Source organism: Uranotaenia lowii, chromosome 3 (assembly GCF_029784155.1).
Source record: "Uranotaenia lowii strain MFRU-FL chromosome 3, ASM2978415v1, whole genome shotgun sequence".
NCBI lineage: Eukaryota > Metazoa > Arthropoda > Insecta > Diptera > Culicidae > Uranotaenia > Uranotaenia lowii.
In genome coordinates this window covers 181,093,237-181,116,715 of record NC_073693.1, presented here as the reverse complement: position 1 = coordinate 181,116,715, position 23,479 = coordinate 181,093,237, and the positions used below count along the sequence as shown (strand labels likewise).

Here is a 23,479-nt window from a genome sequence, read left to right as displayed (position 1 = left end):
GATTGTTTCGCATTATTCAGTGAGCATTTTCGTTTTATCTGGTAGGAATACCGTAAACGTAGACACGCGAACGCGGATTTTCTTCTGTCGATTTGAACGTGTTCTAGAACTTCGCTTCTGGTCGTTAATGTAAAGATTTTTCAGCTGTTATGTTTTTATCTGGAAGACTCTCGCGTTTCTTCGGCTATCAGATAATGTAATATGAAAAATAGTTTAAAATTCTTGATTTTTAAAACGGGTATCGATAAATTCTGGAAATTTGTACTATTTCCCTTGAACGAGGGTTTCGGGTAATCGTGCGCGAAGGGTTAATCTGATTTCCATCGAGGCCAAGCAAACGGATTTGATTTCACGGGCTATCTGTTTTCGGAAGTTAAGTTTTCGTTTTTTAGATTCGAAACAAGTTTTTGACGGGCCACGAAGATGGGTGTTAGGTATCCGGAAATGATCTTCGAAAGCTTTCCGCGACGTTCGCGATAGATTGTACTCCACGGAAAACTAGCATCAAATTCGGGCAGGTAATTTCACTATAGTTCATGGGATTCCACTTGAAAACCGGTCTGATATTACGCGAATCTTGGGACTCGATAGTGCGTTCCGATTCGCGACGTTGATCTTGGGACGAGGTGAATTCAGATTCGGCTTCTAAATTCAAATTGCAAGTTTGTTTTTTCGAAACTTTGTTGCTCCACGCAATACGCCTACGATACTTTTTGTCATCTTCCAAATTCAATAAACTTCCTCGCGATTGCTTTCGATGGTTCTTGAAAAAAGGTTTAACGACACGCGGCGAAACTTTTAACTTCTCTAACTCGTGGAAAGAGCACACCGTTACTTCTTTCATGGGAATGTCTTTTCCGTTTTGGTTCCTAAAAACGTTTCTAACGATACTTCCATTTCCTAAATCGTTTTTCTCAGGTTTAGGCGTTGAAGACAAATTCAAATTATTTGAAAAATTTCTACTGCTAGCCTTGAGCATATGAGCTTGGTTAAGTGCCACTAAGTACGAGAGACGAGACATGATCGGATCACGGATTGCCAACTGCAACCGGTCTGATTCATTCAAGTCCTCTACCAGAAAGGCTTCCTGATAACTTAAGCCTCTGATGAATAAGCCAACTAAGTTGGTGATTAGATTTTTTTCTATGCTTCTGAATCAATTTGCTAAAGCTTTGACCTTTTCTGATAGGTTCCCGGAATCACTGGAACATTTGCGGTTCTAAAATGAAAAAATATAGATTAGTTTCCATTACAAAACGATCGTTTGGAGAACGATTTTAAACACCAAACAAGAATTGTTTTTTCGTCCCTCCTCGGAGGAAATTTTATCGTGCTAATGTTTACTTTTTTGTCGGGCGCCAAATTGTAACTCGCGGTTGCTCAGCGGGTGGGTGGTTTATTTATATTTAGCGGGATTTGTGGGTGGAATGAGTGGAACTCAGGGTCGTATTTTTCTGAGGGATAGCACAGACTACTTCCTCCGGAGTATTCAGAATATTAGAGGAAACTCCAATAGGGATGTTCATGAAACGGGGAAAATTTACCATTGCCACACTGCGAGTGGTACCTCGCATGTTCCCAACCGGGTCAAACTATTATTTTAAAATGAACTAATTCTGCCAGGGACTGATTTGAAGTGAAGTTTTGGGTGGGGCCCTCCTGGCCCAGAACGTGAAACGGACAAAATAAGTGTAAAAAGTTCAAAATTACTCTACTAACAGATAAGATCTATTGGCTTTTAATGGGTTACATTCTGAATATATTTAAGACTAATTTCTCTTACTGACGTCACATAAGGGGCTTTTGTTACTTGCGTGATTACTAGTGGTTTGGCTCTGCATGGCTGTTTGCCGGAACCCGAAATACTGGGGCCGGAGACTTTTCTCTAGTTGACAGATTCCACGTCTGTCTAGAACTGGTTCTAACCTCATAGGCTCCATTCCGGCGTCCCGGAAGAGCCCACGAGCTGCGGGTCGATGTTTCTAACACCGCTGGTGATGACCGTTCCAGTCGATACCGTGTGGATGGTATTTTAGCAAGTCGGTAGATTCTTCCTGTCTGGATGTTGTGCCGTGTGCTGCTTAGCCGAAAAGGAATAAACCAAAACAAAAAAGGCCCTCTTGGACCTGCCAAACAGGTTATAATACATGTGACGTCATACTAACATACACGTGGTTTACAATGTGTTTTTTTTCTGTTAAATTCTGTTAAAATTTACCTTTTATGTTGTATTTTTTTGTAGAGCGTGCCGTTACACTGGATGTTGTGTGTAGTCTAAGCACTTTTTGTATTGGCTGTTTATATAAATAAATTAAGTTTTAACGTGTTTCACAATACTTCGCTATTTTCTAACAAACCTTTCTATTTTTGATACATTTTAACACAGTTTTCTTTTAATTTTAACGTGTTTGTTCGCAAGGCTTTTTATATCTGTAAATAGTAGGAATAGATTTTTAACACTTTACACCATTGATTTTAACTTTGAAACATACACTACACGACGCGCACTTCCGTTCTTCAAAACGTTCCCAGACAGAAAGAACGGCTATGCAAATCCGTTTTGTAAAAAGGTCTATGATATTTTTGACCGACACACATACAAAGATGAGATTACGCGGATGTGTCGCTCTCCGGGTGATAACACTTCCTCGCGGTGACGCAGGCGATCCTCCGACGCCCATGAACATCTCTCGCGAGAGAAGTGACTGCGTGCTTCTTTGGGAAGGCGGTAAAAAGGAAGGAATCCCTGAGAGCCCTTGTGAGTGTCGATGGCTTTGACATTTCTAAGTCATGATTAAGGTACTGATTTCTCAATGTGTCGGAGACACATTATTTTGTATGTAATGAACGGTTACAACAAAACGGTACAATTCTTCTAAAAAAGAAGTAACTATTCGCCGAACCCGTTCATTGAGGTTAAGCTGTTTTGTCATTCTAGGAAAAAGTTTTGCTTTGTGCCTAATATGTGAAAATCGGAATAGAATGGTAAGTGTTTTCTTAGGTATCATTTAGTTTTGCTGGTTCTCGTCATATTACATTGCTTTTGTTTCAGATAGGCCCATAGAGCTTTGAGGTGTATTCCACGTCATCCTACACCCGGAAAAGCCGGAACCTGACCGGATTAGTCGAACGGAGGATATCTTCAATGTACGCAACGCGGAGGATTCAGCGGCCATGGCGGCTCAGAAGAACGCGAAGCCGAATTACCAGTTCCTATTTATCTCCAATAAATATCATTTTTGAAAGAATTTTATATTTTTTTAATTCTTATTGAAGAAACCAATCTTTTTTTTTTTTTTCCTGGGATTTTAACGCCTGGACGTTATTCCAGGGGTGTCAGGTGTCCTGATTTATCAGGATTTGTCCTGATTTTCGAGAGACCGTCCTGATTTTTCAAAAACGCTTGAATTGTCCTGATTTTTGAAAAATGGCCCTCAAAATGTCCTGATTTGTCCTGATTTTTTAAAAATATCCTAAATATAACTAAATTTATTGTTAAATGATGAGAACATCAAACAAATCTTGAATAAAATAGTTTAACCAGTTAAACTAATGAGATTCTTTGATTCAAATGACATTTAAACGAGGTTTTTCGATATTAACTGCAGACCAGCCAAGGTTATTCTCGCTTCAGTTGCATAATTCGAGGCTTCTTCAGCACATATATTTCGCCTTTAGTTATGCAATCTAAGAAGAACTGCATTTTGTTTTCACCAATTTGGTGGTGTCCTGAAAAATCCTGATTTTTTCTTCGCGGTGTCCTGATTTTCGACAAAACGACCTGGCACCTCTGCGTTATTCATCCCCTTTCCTGAGCTATGTCTGTGTAGTGCGTCTAGTGTTGCCAGTGTTGTAGATCTGTTTCTTGTTGTTGATTTCTTTTATCTTATATCTCTCCGAACAATTTGGTTTTTCGTAAGAAGCGTATCATTTTCTCTTCGTCTTCAGGATCATTTGAGAGAGCTTCCCGAAGGTTTTGAGCCAATCCACAGTCCGACCGGACCTGTTGATATATCGGGCACTGAATGATGATGTGTTTGATGGTTACGGGAACTTTGCAAGTGTGACATTCGGGAGGATCATCGTTACCCATTAGGTGACCGTGTGTCAGTCTGGTGTGACCTATGCGTAGCCGCGTAAGTACTCTCCGTTCCAGAAATGTGTTTCGATCAGTCCATGCCAGAGTGCAGTTTTTTACTTCTCTTAGTTTGTTCTCAGGGCAGGTGTTCCAACGATGTGCCCAAAGTAGGGATAGTCTGTCTTTTATCCAGTTTGTGACGTCTGACGGCGGGACAGGAATATTTGGAGGAGTCATCTGACTGCCTTCAAAAGCTAGACGATCTGCAGCTTCATTCCCGGGAATCATGGAATGACCAGGGATCCAGCACAGGGTAATACTTTTCTGGATAGCGAGTTCAGAGAAGGTAGTAATCCAGGGATGTTTTGTGTTACCCGCTGACACGGCACTAAGCACGCTAGCAGAGTCCGAGAAGATGACGGAACCAGATGATGGGCATAAATCTTCGGCAGTTCTTAAGACAGCATAGGCTTCTGAGCTGAACACTGTACATTGAGATGGAAGTGCAAGTGCGAAGTTTCTTGTACTGCCAAATATACCACATCCTACTCGGTCATCGGTTGATTTGGAGCCATCAGTGTAGAATTTTGGGGTATTTTTGTACTTCCTCTCAAGAAACCAATCAAACCAACCATTTATATCATTACACACACGTTAGTTTTCACGCAACTGTTGATTAATATTTACACGGATGGGAATATTCATTTGAATCACGGTGTACAATATAATAAGGTGATATCTTCCCGATAGTGTCGTCATTACTATCCATCTAGTGATCCTCGTTGTATGCAGCATTATCTTACGCGCGCAAAACTTTTTGCTGGCACGCTATAGGCAGATAGTAATGACGTCACTTGTTTACATTCAAACGAGTTGTTTACTCTTGTTAGTGTGGAATCGCCAATTATTAACTGATGGGGAACCACCCGCTGCCAACCGACTCGCACGATGCCGCACCAAGAATGGCCGAATGACCGTTGGGTCATGGATGTTGACGACGAGATGATAGACTGGTTTCCCGCTATAGTGTGTGACATTTACAGTGCTGCTAGTTTCTCTGTCATCGTTTATTGTATAGTTTCAATGGGTTTGTTCATTGACATTATGACTGCTCACAGTTAGTAGCCTACCTTATATATTTATACCGTGCATTTGAATTATCATTAATTATAGATAATTCAAAAGTTTCGAATAAAACATAACCTCGTATGAACATAACTGAGAATGGTCGCTTTATGGTATATAATTTATAAACTATCTATGCTAACTATGCTGATATAATTTATAAACTATCACTTGACAAATAATTCTAAACTTTTATAAATTTCAAAGATCCTTACACAGCAAATTTATTTTTGCTGGTTTTTGTCCCGCTGACTTTCCAACAAAATATCCAGCAATTTAAATTGCTGGAAAAAACAGCAAACGTTAATGCTGTTTTCCAGCAATTCAAATTGCTGAAAAATCAGCAATCCAGATTGCTGGAAGCCAGCAATTTCTTTTAAAACAACCGGCTGTATTTAGTACCAAATTTATATTTCAATTCCAAATTAAATATTGATTACTGCCTGTGCATATAATGAGCAATGAAAAAGAATTTTTTTCTTTCATTTTTAAATTATGTTTGCATTTATTTTCAAGAACATTTTTTTTTAATTTTCCAACACCGGTCCTGGAGTGGCAGGTTTGTGCCAAAGTGTTGATCATTCGCCACCTGAGAAAAGAGTTCTGATTAGTATCTTTTATGAAATCTGTCCAATAAAAACTCACCATTGACTTATGTCTGGTTGCTAAAACATAGAGAAAAATAAAAATAATTATATTAATCTAACCAAAATTCGTAAAATAGTTTCACCTTGCTTCAGCATACGAAAACAAAGTCCAATGCAAGGGATTGCAGTGGAGAGAGAATTCTTTGCATTCGGAAAGGTAATGATCAAAATTCCACAACTTCTCAACAAATCACAACAATTTGTAACAATTAGCACATTTTCACTCTCTCTGAGCGCCGGTTTCTCTCATTTTAACTTAAACCTTCTAATTCTCTCTAACAAATTGCCACAAATTACCACAAATTCAATCATTGGCAGCAAAATTTGTTTGAGCATTGACGATGATTTTCCGTTTATCACAGTCCCCTGGCCCAATGTGACAGCTCGATTGCTGATTTTCCAGCAAACTAGATCAATTGCTGGAAAGTCCAGCAATTTGAAAACCGATTGCTGATTTTTCAGCAAAAATGACAGGTATCAGGTATCAGAAAAGGGGTAGGCTCAGTAGCGGCACGTTATCCAAACAAACGGGAAAATTGTGCCTGGCCCTTATTTTTTTTAAGGATTTCATCATTTACCTGAGGAAACCTAGAGCCCAAAATGGGTAAGAAATAAATTCGTCATAATAAATGTGGCATAAAGCCTATCCACTTAAGGATTTTTAAGCATTGTAGCTTTCCACTTCGGGTAAGAGATGACAATTTGTTTTATAAATGTAGCACAAGACTTTTTACGAAGAGGATTTCCGAGCAAAGAAACTCTTTTCCACATTGGAACTGTACCATCGAATAGCTTATATTGTTAACTTTGAACACATTCTTATTCGAGTTTAATACTTTTGAAACATAATGGCATGAGGTCTACACCTTCTAAAAAGAACATTGAGTATTATTAATGTTATCACACTTGTTTAGGGTAAGGACTTTTCATTCTTTACCGTATGTATTTTTGTTTCTTTATATTTTGATAATTTGTCACTTCATGATTGATTTATTCGAAAGAATAGATATTAAAACCTTTTTTTTTTATTTTAGAATATTGATTTTTATTTAATTGCTTTCTGCTTGTTTTGAAAATAGTTTCACATAGATTCTACCAAAAGAATAAAATATTTTATTATTTGTTTTTTCTAATGCTTTCGCCGAATCCTCATCAATGGAAAGAACAACTCTAAATTTTCCATTCTGGAGAGGTATAATTTTTCTTACCTTCCAGTATTTGGCATCTATAAAACCCCTGTTTAGTTTTGAAATACTTTTCAACAGTACATCGGCTCCATCGTGGGCGCTTAGATTCAGTTCGTTTGATACCGTTAAAATTGCTTTTCGTGGTGGAGGCACGGGAGTAAATGGAAGGATTAAAAGGTCGGTAAATCTACCACTCAATTTAATCGACTCCAGAGAAGCTTTTAACCAATGAAGGCTTTCTAAATCAGCTGCATAGAACCAAGCAACTCCTGCCATAGAGCCACAACCGAAGAAGCGCGGTTGATGGCGATCGTCTGGAACATTCTGTTGTAGCCTGATAAGGAGCGATTTCAGTTCATCGAAATATATTTCGTCGATGTCTCCGTCCTGACGTTTCAAGGATACTTTCAAATCCACGGATAGCGTCATGCGTTTCCTTTTGTCGGAGTTTTCTGCTGGGGAGATAGCAGATCGCTTTTTGGCTGCCGAAGACGGACTTGCGAGAAGTGTATTCTCGAAGTCAGAGTCTGAGCTATCGATCATGATAAAATAAATTTCAAAATCAAAAGAATGTCAGCAAACGTACACCTTGCCTGTAGCACTATTAATAATGCACTTCTCAGTAGAGTTCAATCACCTTTAACTTCCACAATAATTTGTGTGAAAGTTAATTCGCACACTAGTACCGACTTTTGGCGGGAGCACAAAAAATAAATAAATAAATAAATATACCAGGTTCAAAACTCTGATTGTGGTTATCGGCGGAAAAATAGAAATGAAAAGAAATGAAAATTGGTTGCTAATAAAACAATCGAGCATCGCTTTTTGTTTGCATGAGAGAAGTCTCGCAGTCCAATTAATATACGGTCACATTTGTTTCGATCATATACAAATATAAAAAATGAATACTGGTGTTTGTATCTAAAGAGTAGAAGATATATTTGAACGCACTCTTCTTTGAAGGAGCTAATACCACAGTATACCAGAATTCACAGAATCGAGTTATCACATTTAGAACTTATGGTTTCTTTATATTGGCACGGCAAAACTAGTATTTTCTTAAATAATTACACATTCAAAATGTATTTAGTCGTTTGAAAAGGCTTACCTCGATCTCGTTGAATTTAAACTTACAAGACCAACGATGTTTCCAAGATATGGAATATCCATATAAATCTTTGAGCGCTTATCTGCACTAACACATTATTTTGAAATGTGTTGATAACTCCGACATTTACCGCTGGACTATACTTACACTACCACAATACCAGATCACCAATATATTTACTAATCTGCAAAGGTAGCTCAATACATTGATAAGTATTGAAGATAAACCGAAGATCATTCAATCGTTGAACCAAAGATTTTTGGAGCATAAGAGCTAAGCATAAAGCTTGGGATGTCACCCTTAGGGTACGAACACAGTGAGCGCGAAGCGAACTGCGAAGCGAAATATTCATTCACCGGATGAATTTCGCAAGCTCATTTCTGAAGGCCGGCCACAGTGCACGCGAATTGCGAAGCGGTTCAACACTGAAAAAAACCTTCGGTGTTGCAAAAATTAATCACACGTGAAAAAGTCTTTGCAAATTAACAAAACTGTGAACGAGGGATACGTAACGCGCAAAAAAAAAACTAATCCGCGTTAATTCCGAAAAACTCAATCAATTAGTAACAGTCGAATTTTGCAGTCTTACGCTATGAAACGCCATCTTAAAATCCACTACGGCGGCTTCCGCTCAACTTTAAAATAATTTTAATGACTGAAAATCGCAAAAAAAGCTACTAAAACTATGACATAAATATAACAAAATTTAGAAAAAAAATAGAATATTATAATAACAAATATTACGAAACGCTGACAAAAACTTTAATAAAAATATGGCAAAGGTGATAAAAATATAACAAAAATATGAGAAAAATATACCAAATCTATGATAAATTTGACATTGAAATGGCAAAGCCATGACCAAATTAAAAAAATCTGACAAAAATTTATAAAAATTGACTAAATAATAACAACAAATTAGTAATAATGCCAAAACTCGAAATAAAAACTTAGACAAATATTTGACAACATTATGGAAAATTTGAAAAATGAAATAAAAATATGACAAATATAATAACTATAAATCAAAAAATACAAATACAGACCCCGTTCGTTTTTGGCAACACGCCCGAAAATTTTATGTTGCCAAAATCGAATGTTGCCAAAATCGAACGGTTTTTTTTGTCACTCTTTTATTTTTGATTTTTAATTCAAATTAGTCAAAATTGATGTAAAACCTTATATTAGCATACAATTTTTCAATTTGACTCAATTATATTAGTTATAAGCAGTAAAACATGGAAAAATTCATGTTTTTACTGTTTAAAACTATCATAATTAAGCCGAATGAAAAAATTTCATGCTAATATCACGTTTTACAGTACTTTTTATTGATTTGAAATGAAAAAAAAAATAAAAAAAACACAAAAAACGTCTTAATTGGATGTTGCCAAAAACGAACGGTTTTTGCTCGGATGTGGCCAAAATCGAATGTTGCTAAAATCAAGCGGGGTCTGTATGACAAAATTTTGAAATAAAATAACATAAATCTGGCAATACTATGACCAAAATCTTACAAATGTGATAAAAATATATGCAACAAAAATATGAAAAAATTTTACAAAACTATGATAAAACAAAACAAAACTATGACAATTGACAAAGGTTGTCATAGTACTGTAAGATTTTTGTCATTTTATTTTAATTTTTGTCATAATTTTGTCATGTTTTTATTTGTCATATTTTTGTCATAGTTCTGTCAGATTTTTTATTATTATTATTATATGTTCGAATTTGTCTTATTTTTTCAAATTTTGTGATTTTTATTTCGTATTTGTCTTCATTTTGTCATTTTTCTTACATATATTTGAAAGTATTTTGTTATATTTTTATCTCATTTTTCATAATTTTGTTATATTATTGTCATTATTTTTGACAAATTTTTGTCATATTTTTTTCAGAACCTTGTCATATTCTAGTCATTCTGTGATTTTTTTCTCATATTTTAGTCTAATTTTGTAATATTTGTCATATTTTTGGCTCAATTATTTAACCACATATGGCGTGTTTTATTCAAAGTTTTGTCATTTGTCACTATTTTTTTGTCATATTTTTGAATTTTAGTAATAGTTATTCATATTTTCCCACAGTTTTGTTCTATTTTTGTCAATATTACTCTAGTTTTATAACACTTGTTATATTTTTGTTTATTTATTTCAGTGCATTTTTGCAGTTCTGTCGAAATTTTTGTCAATAATTTTTCATCTACTTTTTTATCCCTTTTACTCATTTCTTATATTGTGGATGGACCTTACGATTTTCAGTTATTTATTGCATTTTGACTTAAGCGGCGTCGGACAGCCAAATTTGACTTCTACTTATTGAGCCCTTTCATCCAATACCCATATTGTGGGAGTTTCATGTGCTTATCAGTCACTTCCAGCATTTTAAAGTTGAGTGGAAGGGGCCATATTGGATTTCAAGGTGGCGTCGGATAACGAATTCCAACTTCTATCCGTTCAACCCCTTCACTCTATACACATATTATGGGGCTTTCATGCCACCGGTCGTTTATTGCCAGTTATAATTTGTTTCAATTGAAAAAGACTGAAACCGCGTTTGTTTCGAAAATCCGCGCTAAAAAACCGTGCATTTTTCATTACCAACATAGAAACGGCAATGATAATTAAATAAATAAACTTTTGAAAAAGATTTTATTGATAAATCATTTTACGATAAAAAATATCCGAGAGAATATTTTCAGTGTATGGCCGGATGAACAGGATGAATTCGCGCGATCCAGCCGGGTCTTCGCACGAAAATTCGCTTGCACTGTGGCCGGTCGATGTTTTTTTCAACGTGTTTAAATGAGAAGCGGTTTTTCGCGCGAATTGGAAATTCGCTTCGCACTTCGCACCGCGCTCACTGTGAATTCGACCTTATGGTTTAAGCACCAGGCTGCACTTGTAACTTAATCAGCATACCGCAAAGAATCACCACCGTGCCACCGTGGGCGTTTTTGCGTCACTCATTTTCGAAGAAATTTTTGAATAGATCAGAACTAGCTTACATAGACGTAACACCAATTTGAAAACCGATTGCTGATTTTTCAGCAAAAATGACAAGAACACAACCGATTGCTGAAAAATCAAGAAATTCGAAAACCGATTGCTGGTTCTCAGCAAACATTTGGATTGCTGGAATCTGAGGCAAAAATTTACTGTGTACTCTATTCCACCACAATGATTTTGATGAAAATATGGATATTAATTTCCACTGCTTTCAAAGGGAGGATAGTGAACAAAAAGCTGTTGAAAATGATTAGTAAACAAAAAACTTCCCTAATGTGCTTTTATTTCTTCAGTTCTAAAAAATATACCATCCAAAGCTACTCGGGCGCTGAAAGTGCTGCGACTGGCAGAATATTGGGCAAATACTCCCAATATTCAAAATTCTTTTTCCATAAAGTTTCATTCACAATAAATTTCAATTAATGAGAAACTTTGAATTCGATTTAAACCTTAATGGGAACTTGACATAGCGGAATAAGTAAACTAAATGGTAAACAATAAATGAAACATACATATTATCAACATACAATTCGATAGAGTTAAGCGGGAAAATTCGAGTAAACGGAAAGGAGGGAAATGTAGAAAAAGACTAGGACAAGTTCACAAATGCGAAATGATTAACAACTCAATATTTAATGATTTTTAAAATTAATCAGCGAAAAAAAAATGGAAAATGGACGCCAAGTTTAACATGGTAAGACGAAGTTTACCGGGTATATATATATTTATTTATTTTTTTTCGGACAATTAGCGTGTTTTTTTTTTCGAAAGAAGCGTTGATCCATTTAGTTGGGTTTGGAGGGCATGAATATTTCTAACAGTTTAGCATATAACTGAAAGATTTTTGAACAGAAGGAGTTTTTTCCAAATCTTTGGAGTAAACATTTTAAATCAGATTCTGAAACCAATTGTAGAGAATCTATTTAAGATTTTTGGTTCACTTTGTATATATTATTCTAGTTCCTCTCTTTTTTAATAGCAACCGACAACCAACATGCAAAAAACACTCCAAGAAGTTGAACAGCAGCGATCGCAAATCCAATCGTTATCAAAACGACAGCGTTTCTATCAAAAAGCTCTTTTAGCTTCATCAAACATCCTTCCTAAAATAGAAATTTTTAGGTGTTTAGTTTAAAGCTTAAGCTCTTCAATACATATAAGCATATCTGTTGTACGTACCTGATAATAGCGATCCATGAACAATGGTGGGGCATTTTTACAGTCATTCGATTCAAAATCAATTAAGTCAGGTTTGCAGCAACTTGGTGGCATTGTTCGATTATTGTAGTCGTACCAATCCTTGGGACCTTCTATTCCGCAACACATCATCCTTTTATGAACACTATTCCATGCCACCATATCAGCATTGTTGTGTCTCATTATTGATTTTTCCAGTTGCCTTTCAAGAGCATTCTCCAAATCTGATTTAAATGCCACGGCCGAAATACCAACAGCTATTTCGATCAAAAGCACGATAATCAGAAACACCGCGAAGGCATTCAGTAATTTCGATGATTTTTTTATAGCGCCATAACATCCCAACGAGGCCACAAGGAAGACGAAAGCTCCGACAACGATCAGGACAATTGGCGGAGCGAGAAGTTTGTCCTCGATAAAATGTTGGTAGTCATTGACATCAAGAAGAACAATTATGCCGGCGATAAGAAGTATGAATCCTGATACCTGAAAAGGAAGTCATAATAAAACATTAATGTTCAGGAGTACGTCCATCCGTTATCGAGATTTATTTTTTCTAATTTTATCTGAATTCTGAATCTGAATTCTGATTCGGAATTCTGAATCAGAATTCTGAAGTCTGAATTTTAATTCTGATTCTGAACTCGGAATCTGCATTCTGAACTTTCAAGATATCTTAAGTTGGAAAAATTGATTACGTTTTAAGTATTTTTTACCCTTAAATGTATGCAGCCCCCATATTCTTTTTATTTAAAAACGTTTTTGACAGAAAAAATGTAAAAATCAATTCGAACAAAAACAAAAATTACTGACATTGGTGCTTTATGCGTTATGACATCACAAATATAAAAAAAAACTATAAATTTTCAAAATTTTTCATTATGATTTTACATTGAAAGTTGGTTTCAACTTATACATCAAAACTTTGCAAACTGTATGATTTTCATTAAGCCATTGAAGATGAAAAATGTTGCATGATACGCCACATTTGACGATAGCTAAATCTTTGAATATTTTTGAAAACTCAAAGTTTTTTTTTAACATACAACATTACTGTACCAAATAACAGAATGATCGGTTGAGCGGTGAGGATTTATATTATGTGCGTGCATGCAAACAAACAAACAGAACAACAAACATATACCTATAATCCAACTCATATTTATATGTATACTAGCAGACCCGGTAAACTTCGTCTTACCATGTTAAACTTGGCGTCCATTTTCCATTTTTTTTTGGCTGATTAATTTTAAAAATCATTAAATATTGAGTTGTTAATCATTCCGCATTTGTGAACTTGTCCTAGTCTTTTTCTACATTTCCCTCCTTTCCGTTTACTCGAATTTTCCCGCTTAACTCTATCGAATTGTATGTTGATAATATGTATGTTTCATTTATTGTTTACCATTTAGTTTATTTATTCCGCTATGTCAAGTTCCCATTAAGGTTTAAATCGAATTCAAAAGTTTCTCATTAATTGAAATTTATTGTGAATGAAACTTTATGGAAAAAGAATTTTGAATATCGGGAGTATTTGCCCAATATTCTGCCAGTCGCAGCACTTTCAGCGCCCGAGTAGCTTTGGATGGTATATTTTTTAGAACTGAAGAAATAAAAGCATATTAGAGAAGTTTTTTTTACTAACCATTTTCAACAGCTTTTTGTTCACTATCCTCCCTTTGGAAGCAGTGGTAATTAATATCCATATTTTCATCAAAATCATGTCCAAAAAAAATCACCGTTTTTTTTTTATCTGTCCGAGTGGAAACAGGAAATTAAATTCCTTTGAACATTAACCCAATCAATCTTGAAAACGATTGGTTTTGAAAGGAGGAAAAAATATGTTTAGATTTTCTGTTATTCAACCGAACTACAGCTTTTTTTTTCTTTTTTATCCTAAAGGAATGTCTGCAATTCAAACCATTGTTTTTAAAGATTATAACTGAAGCATTGGGGTGTTCTGATTCAAAAATTTCCTGAACAGTGTTGGTGGTGATCTGCGATTTCATTTAAGTTTATGTGATATTTTCAAGATTCAATAACATTTAATTGGAACCAGGCTTGGCAAAAGTCATCGTCATGAGGCGTGAAGCTGTGACTGTGAAGCCTCTTGGTCCGTCAAACTCAATTGACTGTTCCTTAACGACCAGTCACTTCGTTTGCCAGTCATTCATTCCCCAGTCATTTGAAGCTTAAAGAATGACCTAGTCAAGCAATCGCATTCAAACGACCGATGACGAAAAAGAAACGCATTTATTATTATTGTTGCTCCTGCCAGCAAGCCGAAGACGACCGAAGACGAAAAAGAAAAGAATTTATTATTATTGTTGCTTCTGCCAGCAAGCCCGTTTTCGGTTTTTTATTGCTATTGTTGCTCTCTGCCAGCAAGTCGTTCAATTGTTGTACACACTAAGATTGCATTTATTCCGCGCTCGGGACTATGATTTTCCATATCACAGGAAAACTGCTCAATTCAAACGAAGTTCGAATGGGAACTCGCCCGAATCTCGGAACGCTTCATCTCTCCTGAAATCTAAGACAAACTTGCTACGAGAGCACAGGAACTCAAAGTATCCCCGTGAATTCAGGACAGTGTTCTCCGAAATCATGGGAGACCCAATTCTTGTCAAATTTTCTTTCTCTAAAAAAAAAACAACATGTTTGTTTCCTTTCGCTTTAACCAGTGCATGGAAAAGGAAACCGCGGAACAATTTGACTCGTCATTTTTTTGCAGTTTTTGTTTGTTGGTCTTTCGGCACTCGTTTCTTTGGTTAGAAAATTTGATTTACAGTATCGTTTTCTCTCGGTGATTATCTGTCGTATAAGAAAAAGGTGGTGCTGGATTAGCGGTTGTTATACGCAAGCTTCGATGCCGGGTTCACCGTCGAAACTGTTGATGTCGATGAATCAGCTATTGTCGCTGAATCCCCAAACCGGAGTTTTCGTCAATGAGCACTGGCGACATTTACTGGCGACACTCACTGGCGACAAGTTATTATCAGGACGTGTACAACTTCGGGTGTGTTCTTATATCAAAGATTTTTTATTTCAAAGGAAAGTGCCGCAAAAACAAAGGATTTTTTCCTTTGGTTTTGGTTTAAATAAAAAATCTTTTGGTTCAAATGCATTTTCCTCTGTTTCAAAGATTTTTTCTTTTGAAAAATCTTAGATTCAAAATATTAATGCTTTTATACAAAAACCAGTTTCATTTGATTTAAAGTTATTATCTTTGCTCAAAGGTAATTTAGATATAGATTTAAAAGCATTTATTCATTGAACCATTTTCCATTTATTCCAATTGGAAGATTTTTACCCTGTTGTTTCGAAGTTCCTATTAGGAGTTTGAATAATAAAAAGATACAATTTTAGTTCTTAAATTCTTTTTTATTCACCAACACATAAAACACTGGTTCACTATAACCGAGTAGGGTCCTTGATATCGTTGACAAAGTTTCGCATTCTCCGTGGCCCGGTTAATAAACTTCCGAAAGCCACTCCAGCTGCTGGCTGGTCTGACTGGTGATTGCCGTTGAAGATTGGGCCGAAAAAAATACGACCGCGGGATTTGGGGAGGTGTTACTTTGCGCAGCTTTCTCCATGTTCGAGAGACTTGGAAATCTATCCGTCGGCCGTGGTCCTGTAACTATACAAGCGTTTTAGAAAATCTTGAATTCACTTAAATATTCAGTATTTATCAACTTACACTTACAATTTGGCACCCTGAATCCTCCTTATTTATAGCTTACTCCGATTCACTGGTTTGATTTTTAAAACGAGCGGCCGAACTTTATTCGATTTTTCGGTTTTCTGTTCTTCTTGCAAGTCAATGCAAAATATCTTCTAAGTTTGAAGTTTTTGTTTCAAAAAATTATTCTTTTCAGTTTAAAACATTTTTCTTCGGTTGAAAGCAAATTTACTTTGTTTCTAAAGAAATATGCAATTGAACAAATTTCTTTTGAATCAAAGAATTTGTTTGAAATCAAAGTCCAAAGTTATTCAATTCAAAAAATTTATTCTTTCTTTCAAAAATTATTATTTTCAATCAAAACTATAATTCATTGATTCAAAAAAAAAACAGGAGCTGGATTCAAAAAAATGAATGTTTTGAAACAAAGTCAGATTTAATTCGTTCCAAAATTCAAGTTTACTCTGCGTGAATACACGGAATCGTCCATCTTGTGACAGGCAATCGTAATCATAGGCATGGTAGGCGAACAATTCGCTGTCAAAAAGCGCTCCGTCTCCACCCCCCACCAATGTGAAACGTTTGGTACTCCTTGCCTACTGTTGCTCAATTTGCAACCACCCGTAGCTGTATAGGCACGCTGGTTATTACTTTACAAAAGCGTTCCCAGTAATGATATTTCACAACGTCGCTAGTTGGCAAGGTTGCCGATCACCAGCGCGAAAACTTCGGATTTCAACTTCAATGACAATACTGGCTGCTGAAGCTAAAAAAAATATGCCACACTTTGGAGCCTGACGGAAACGAACGGACGGATAGAACCACTGGAAACAGCAGCGTAATTGTTTTGGAAGCAGGTAAATGTTTTAAATCAATTTATTACTGACGGAAGAACTGATATGTGACCGTTTGTTTTTTGTTTCAGGTTAAAATATGTGCAAAATTACCAGATATAACCAGGATAAGCAGTGATGAACGAATTAAGTGCAATTTTATGTGAAGTGAAAAGAGAAATTGTTTGTTGAAAATATAAAAGTCTTTGGAAAAATGGTTGTTTTATTTCCGGCTAAATAAAAAAAAATATTGAAATTCCAGGTAACTCTCGCATGGAAGCCATTCCGAACCTACAGGACCACTTCAAAACTCCCTCCAAATTACAGGATGAAACTGTTACGCACCTACAGGTGCATTTGACAGTTGTTTTCCTGAGCACTTTTTCTGTCCCGAGATTTGTCCTGTAATTTCAGCTGTTGAAAATACAGGACAATATCGTTCCGACCACAGGAGAAAAGATTAAGTGTGTAGGCTGATTTATCCGGCTCGAGTTTACATAAACTTCTAATTGAAAGAAAAAGATTCGCGTTGTACTTTATGGAGATAGAATTTCTAAAACCGATCAATAGCGTGAATCGGGACAATTTTCTGTTCCCTATAGACTCGGAAACTACTGAACCGATTTGCGTGAAACTTGGCAAGTAAGGGTATTGGAGGCAGGGGAAGGTTCCTATAAGGCATTTCCCCACTTGTCAGACGAACAGCTGATTTCTCATGTTTACATTTTCTCGGCATATCGTGGTAGGGTAAACATAACAACAACATTACGCATGTTCAATGGCCAGATAATAACAAAATACATTTGGCAATGCAATTGTAGTCGTTTTGCAAGCGCACCTTGGTGAGGAGAATATAAATTCGTTATTTAATTTATTGAAAAATTCATAACAAGTTGAGACATGAAGGTATGTTGATGCTTTTAATGCAAGAAATTTTTAAAAGAAAGCATTGAACAGTGCTTATCTTCAAAGATCAAAATGGCGACCAGTCGGTGTTTACATTTTTCAAAACAAAAACAAAAAGCTACCCTACCACAATCTGTCTCAGGAAATACTCTATTATGGTCTGAGACCCCTCTCTCTCTCATGAAGGAGGGAGGGGCCTCCCGAATAAAGGACAATTTTTTGCATAACTCGAAAACCAATCAAGCAAATGGTATCAAATTTGGCATGGGGTGGTTTTGGGAACAAGGAATATTTGGGGTACTCCCTCCTCTCAGTGATAGGCTTGGGGGAGGGGGATAGGCTTGGGGGAGGGGGGCTACCATACAATTTTTCATATAACTCGAAAACTAATCGAGATATTGGAACCAAATTAGGCATGAGAAGGTATTTGGATACCAAAAATATTCCAATGATTATCTGAAAACCCTCCTTCTTTCCAGTAGAAAGGGGGAGGGGGCCTCTTTCATAATTTTTTACATAATTACAAAACTAATTAATCCCTCTCATTGCTCGATAGTGGGCAATGAGAAGGCAGACTCTCTGGCAAAGGTGGGAGCGATGGAAGGCGACACGTATCAACGTGAAATCGTCTTCAGCGAATTTTACTATTTGGCTCGAAGAAACTCTCTTGTCAACTGGCAGCGCAAATGGGACGAGGATGAGCAGGGTCGGTGGTTCCACTCGATTATTCCAAAGGTAAGCCTTAAACCATGGTTTAATAGATTGAACTTGAGTCGGGATTTTATTCGTATATTTTCCCGTCTCATGTCCAATCATTGTTCCTTAGACGCGGTACTCTATCGTTTTGATATTGCTGGCAGCAATCTATGTGGTTGTGGCCAAGGTTACCATGACATCGAGCATGTTGTTTGGTCGTGTGAGGTCCATCTTGTCGCCAGAACGAATTTTAAAGACTCCCTTAGGGCCCGAGGAAAACCACCCTATGTTCCAATGAGAGATGTGCTGGCTGTGATAGACTTGGACTACATGTTCGAAATATATCTTTTCCTAAAAGCTATTGATCTTCGTCTATAATTCTTTTTATTTCACATTTCCCTATCTATCTTCTATCTTTTCTTCAAAAAGTGAACTAGATATAAGCACACAATTGTAATCAAACAAAACGAGTTTGGCTCCTTAAAGCCTAAAGGTATGAGCCGTTTCAAATAAACAAATTACAAAAAAAAAACTAATTAAGCAAATAGAACCAAATTTGGCATGGGAGGGTATTTGGATACGAAAAATATTTCTATGTTTATTTTCTTTCCAGGCGATTTAAAGGGGGGAGGAGTCTCTTATAATTTTTTTACATTACTTAAAAACTAATTAAGCAAATGGAACCAAATTTGGCATGGGCGGGTATTTGGGCACGTGATTTGTTCTAATGATTGTTTGAGACCCCTTCCTTCTTCCAGCGGGGAGGAAGGAAAGAGGGGAGGAGTTTCATACAATTTTTACTGCATAACTTGAGAACTTCAACAGCAAAAAGAACTAAATTTGGCATGGAACGATATTTGGGTACGAGAAATATGTTTCTATCAATATTTGGTATCAGTCATTCCTTCAAAGAGGAAGATGAAAAGAGGGAAGGAGAGATCTCACTTACAATTTTTAGTATAACTGGAGAGCTGATCGAGCAAATGGAACCATAATTAACATGTGAGGGTATTTGGATACGAGAAATGTTTCTATTATAAATTTAAGCCCCACTTTTTTTCGGCGGGAAGATATAAAGGGGGAAAGAAGTGCTTCCATCCTTTTTTTTTGCATAACTCGAGAATTAATCGAGCAAATAAAACCAAATTTGGCATCAAAAAGAATTTGAGTACAAAAAATACTTTTATGGATATTAAGTTCTCATCCATTCATTCAATGGGGAGAACGGAAGGGGGGATGGTACTTCCTTTCAAGTTTTTTTGCATAACTCAAGAATTTACTACGCAAATAAAACCAAATTTGGCATGGGATGGTATTTCAATACGAGGAACTGTTTTATGTGAAACAATTCCTTTCTGGCAGTAGGAGAATAGAATTGGGAATACAGGAAGGTAAGAGGAAAGCTTATATAAAACCTTTTTTTCAAATCCGAGAAATGGAAAAAACTTTACATGGAAAATCATTTTGATATGATTCTATGCTTATCTGACACACCATCTTCCTTTCAGTGAGTAGGAGGAGGAGGGAAGTGAGTCCAATACAATTTAGTTAGCATAAGTTCTCAATTAATGCTAACGAGGCCAACAAATGGAAACAAATATGCCGTGGAAAGGTATTTGGATACGAGATATTTTTCTACGATTGTTATAGACCCTCACGCTTTACAGTGTAGAGCGAGAAAGAAAGAATTTGAGTCATATTTGTGTTGCAATTCGAAACTCCAGCTGCAGCTCTCATTGTATAACGGTTGCTTTTGAATTATGTAATAATTTGGTTGAAAATCATACTAACAAAACAATAAAAATTTGAATTATTTCTGAAAATTTCATTTATTTTTTAAGGGTGTAGCAAAGCACACCGGGTCAGCTATATAGTAAACCATAAAAAATGATCGATGGTAAAAGTTTATCAAAGCAAAACTGTAAGTGGTCTTTTATTTTGTCGCGCCATTTTTATATCTGGTTAAATATAAGGTCATCCAATTTTAGAATTTCCCAAAAACTTGCAAGGTGCATGATGTTGTTTGTGGAGTTTATAACTATTCATTAAACAAAGTACGTCTCGGTGGTCTAGTGGTTAGCGTGGTAAGACGGTAATCGCTGGTCCGCTGATGGCATGGGTTCGATTCCCATTTCGGTACTGGGTGTTAAATGTTAATCTTAATTTGTCCACGTCATTTATTCAGTCTATAAAGCCTTAATCGGCTAAGTCGGTGTATGTCTTTAAAAAAAAAAATAAAATAAAATAAGAACACCAATTATTCAACCCTAAAGTAGTTATTTATTTTATTTACATAGTATTCCGTCTCACGACATAACTTGACGAACATAATTCCTAAAATTCACTCGGTTCATAGCAACCGTTCTCCAATTTCTCGGGCACCCCCCAACCCTAAAGTAGGTAGGTATTAAAGCCTGATTTGATTTTGGTGAGAAGTGGTCTTGAAGTTATGCCCGTCACTGTACAAATCAAGGTTGCGGAAATCACAGAAAAATCTCTAATTTTACAGAATTTCGAGCAAATTTTCATCACAGAACCTGTGGCACAGAACACAGATTTTTGGAAATATTCAGCTTTTTCCAAAATTATAAATTTTATGACAACAAACATTTTGGATTTCTAACTTTGTTTTTGGAATAATATGATAAGATTGGTAATGTTAATTGATTTTTCTTGAGTAAATGTAAAAAAGACGTCTTTGTGAGTACTCATGAGTACTCATGACTTTTCGGAGAAATTTATGCTTTTTTCAACTCAGAAAACCATAACAGAATTTCTGGGTAAAATCACAGAAAATCGGTTTTTTTCGCGAAAACACAGAATTTTTTTTCGGCAATCTTGATACAAATTCCAATTTATACATTAAATTATATTTATGTAGATACTGAATGTAGTTTTTTTTTTTCGTTTAACACCAAAATCACCGCTCGCAAATGAATCGGAACTTTTCACGCCTTATTTCTATTTTTTTTTATCTGCAAATCACTTGAAGTTCTCGATAATGTCTCACTTGATGAAAAACGGAATCTTTTATCCCAAAATCAGCTTAACAAATAAAAATATGTTCCACATTTTTCTATATTTCAGATATTCGAATGCCTTAAAGTTGTTCCTAATGCCATGTGCATGAAACCATGATTAAATTTATTAACTCCATTATATTTACACACTTTCAAAAGCGCTTCAACACCGTGAGCCTGTTGTATCTCGCACTGCACTTAAATTGAAAATAACGGATCAACATTTTTGGATCAAAAGCAAGTTTTGAAAGATTTATAGCTTTGTAAATGTAATAGATGAGAGAGCTCACTCACCGCAAATATTAAGTTGAAAACAAAAAGCAAATATTTGATAAAAGTTGTCCCACAGGAATCCATACGTGCACCAATGCTATCAAAAAATTTTGACTTCATATTTCAAAAACGTTTACAGAAAGTATAGGCTTCCAATAGTTTTGTATTTGAACAAGTTTTCACTTTTCCAACAAATCGGTGCCGTTGTCAGAGTAGAACTAGTTCCATCTACAAGGACTCGGTATTGAACACACGGTCATTCAAAACCATACTTTCCGTTATATAGTTTACGTTTGCAACTTGGCACCTAACTTTTCTACTCCTTTATGTACATAATGTATTATTACCTTTGACTCACACCTTCGAAATTGTGTAGACCACTCTCAATTTATTTGTGCTACATTTCCTCGAGGAGTCCAGTGCGCATACCATTAAATGCTTCAAAGGAAAAGTGGTCAGCCCCACGCAACCATCCACAGGATAGCGGTCAATGCTTTTTCATCACATTTGTTTTTTCTGTCCCCATTTCTACCAGCCGCCGAACGAGATTCCACGATTTCATTTGCCTACCTTCAGGTGCCGTGTTCTACATTCATGAAGAAAGTGGTTCTTCCCAGGACAAACGTTCGTGGTCTGAACGAAACTTGTCGAATAATTGGCCCATGTAAAAACATTAGGGTATTTGAAGGTGAAAGGAAAAAATTGATAATATTTTTCAAATCATCTTTTGCGAATTATAAAAAAAGCATACAAAAGTAATAGTTCACCACTAATATTCCAGATTAAAATTAAGAATCGGCAAACGAATGTGAAAAGCCGAATTTGAAAAAAGAATTCAGATTCAGAATTAGCGCAACGAAAAAACAAAAGAAAATTTCCTCCGATTTTGGGATACATAAAAATTTTATTGGTTCAAATGCATTTTACTTTGTTTCAAAGAACTTTCTATTGAAAAATCTTCGATTCAAAATATTAATGCTTTAATACAAAAAAACAGTTTCATTTAATTCAAAGTTGTTTTTTTTTCAACAATGTAATTCAGATTAAGATTCATTTAACTAATTTCCATTTATTCCATTATTTCGAAGAAATATTTTCTGTTTCGAAATTTCTATTAGGAATTTCAAATAATAAAAAGAAATAATTTTGAATTTTAAATTTATTCTTATTAATAAACAAATGAAGTACAAACTCGTTGACTATAATCGAATCATCCGGTCTTAATTTTCGTCGACTAGACCGCTGTATTTGAAGCTGTGTCATCTTATCTTGCGCAGCTTTCACCTCGGTTGAAGCATCCAGGGAATTGAAAAAAAAACCGGCCGTGGTCCTGTAAAAGTGCTTGCCACTTAGGTGCCGTTAAGATACCACGTGGATAGAAAATTAGTTTTTTACCCCCTCCTCTCCCTCCGTGGACAAGCGTGGACATTATTCAAATCCCTACTCCCCTACACGGATGTCCACCTGGACAGATTGATCCAAATTGTGGATAACTGGAATTTTATCAACTTTTGTATCCTGGAATCCTTCAAATTTTTAATAGGAATGTATCCGATTACTTGTACAATTCGTTCAAATTTATTATTCTTTTTCCATATTTTTTTCACCACCCCTCACCCCCCTCGTGTTTTTTCAATCTCGAATGACAAAAGAAGGGATATTAATTTGTTCCAGCCTTAGAAGTTTTTGTTACTTACTTACTTTGGATCCGAA

The 23,479-nt window shown here is 35.8% G+C and overlaps 1 protein-coding gene and 1 long non-coding RNA gene across 2 annotated transcripts; both read right to left on the bottom strand.

The window, feature by feature from the left end:
- Positions 1-1,782: 1,782 nt before the first annotated feature.
- Positions 1,783-2,525, bottom strand: LOC129750517 (uncharacterized). The gene is made up of 4 exons (XR_008738392.1): positions 2,493-2,525; positions 2,358-2,430; positions 2,219-2,294; positions 1,783-2,126 (listed from the first exon to the last, which is right to left on the bottom strand). It is a non-coding gene; the product is annotated as an uncharacterized LOC129750517 (long non-coding RNA).
- Positions 2,526-11,736: 9,211 nt separating this feature from the next.
- On the bottom strand, positions 11,737-21,998 carry LOC129751110 (tetraspanin-6). The gene is made up of 3 exons (XM_055746417.1): positions 21,788-21,998; positions 12,336-12,839; positions 11,737-12,259 (listed from the first exon to the last, which is right to left on the bottom strand). Exons 1-3 carry the CDS (start codon positions 21,884-21,886, stop codon positions 12,113-12,115), a joined length of 750 nt encoding a protein of 249 aa, XP_055602392.1. The 5' UTR covers positions 21,887-21,998; the 3' UTR covers positions 11,737-12,112.
- Positions 21,999-23,479: the final 1,481 nt, after the last annotated feature.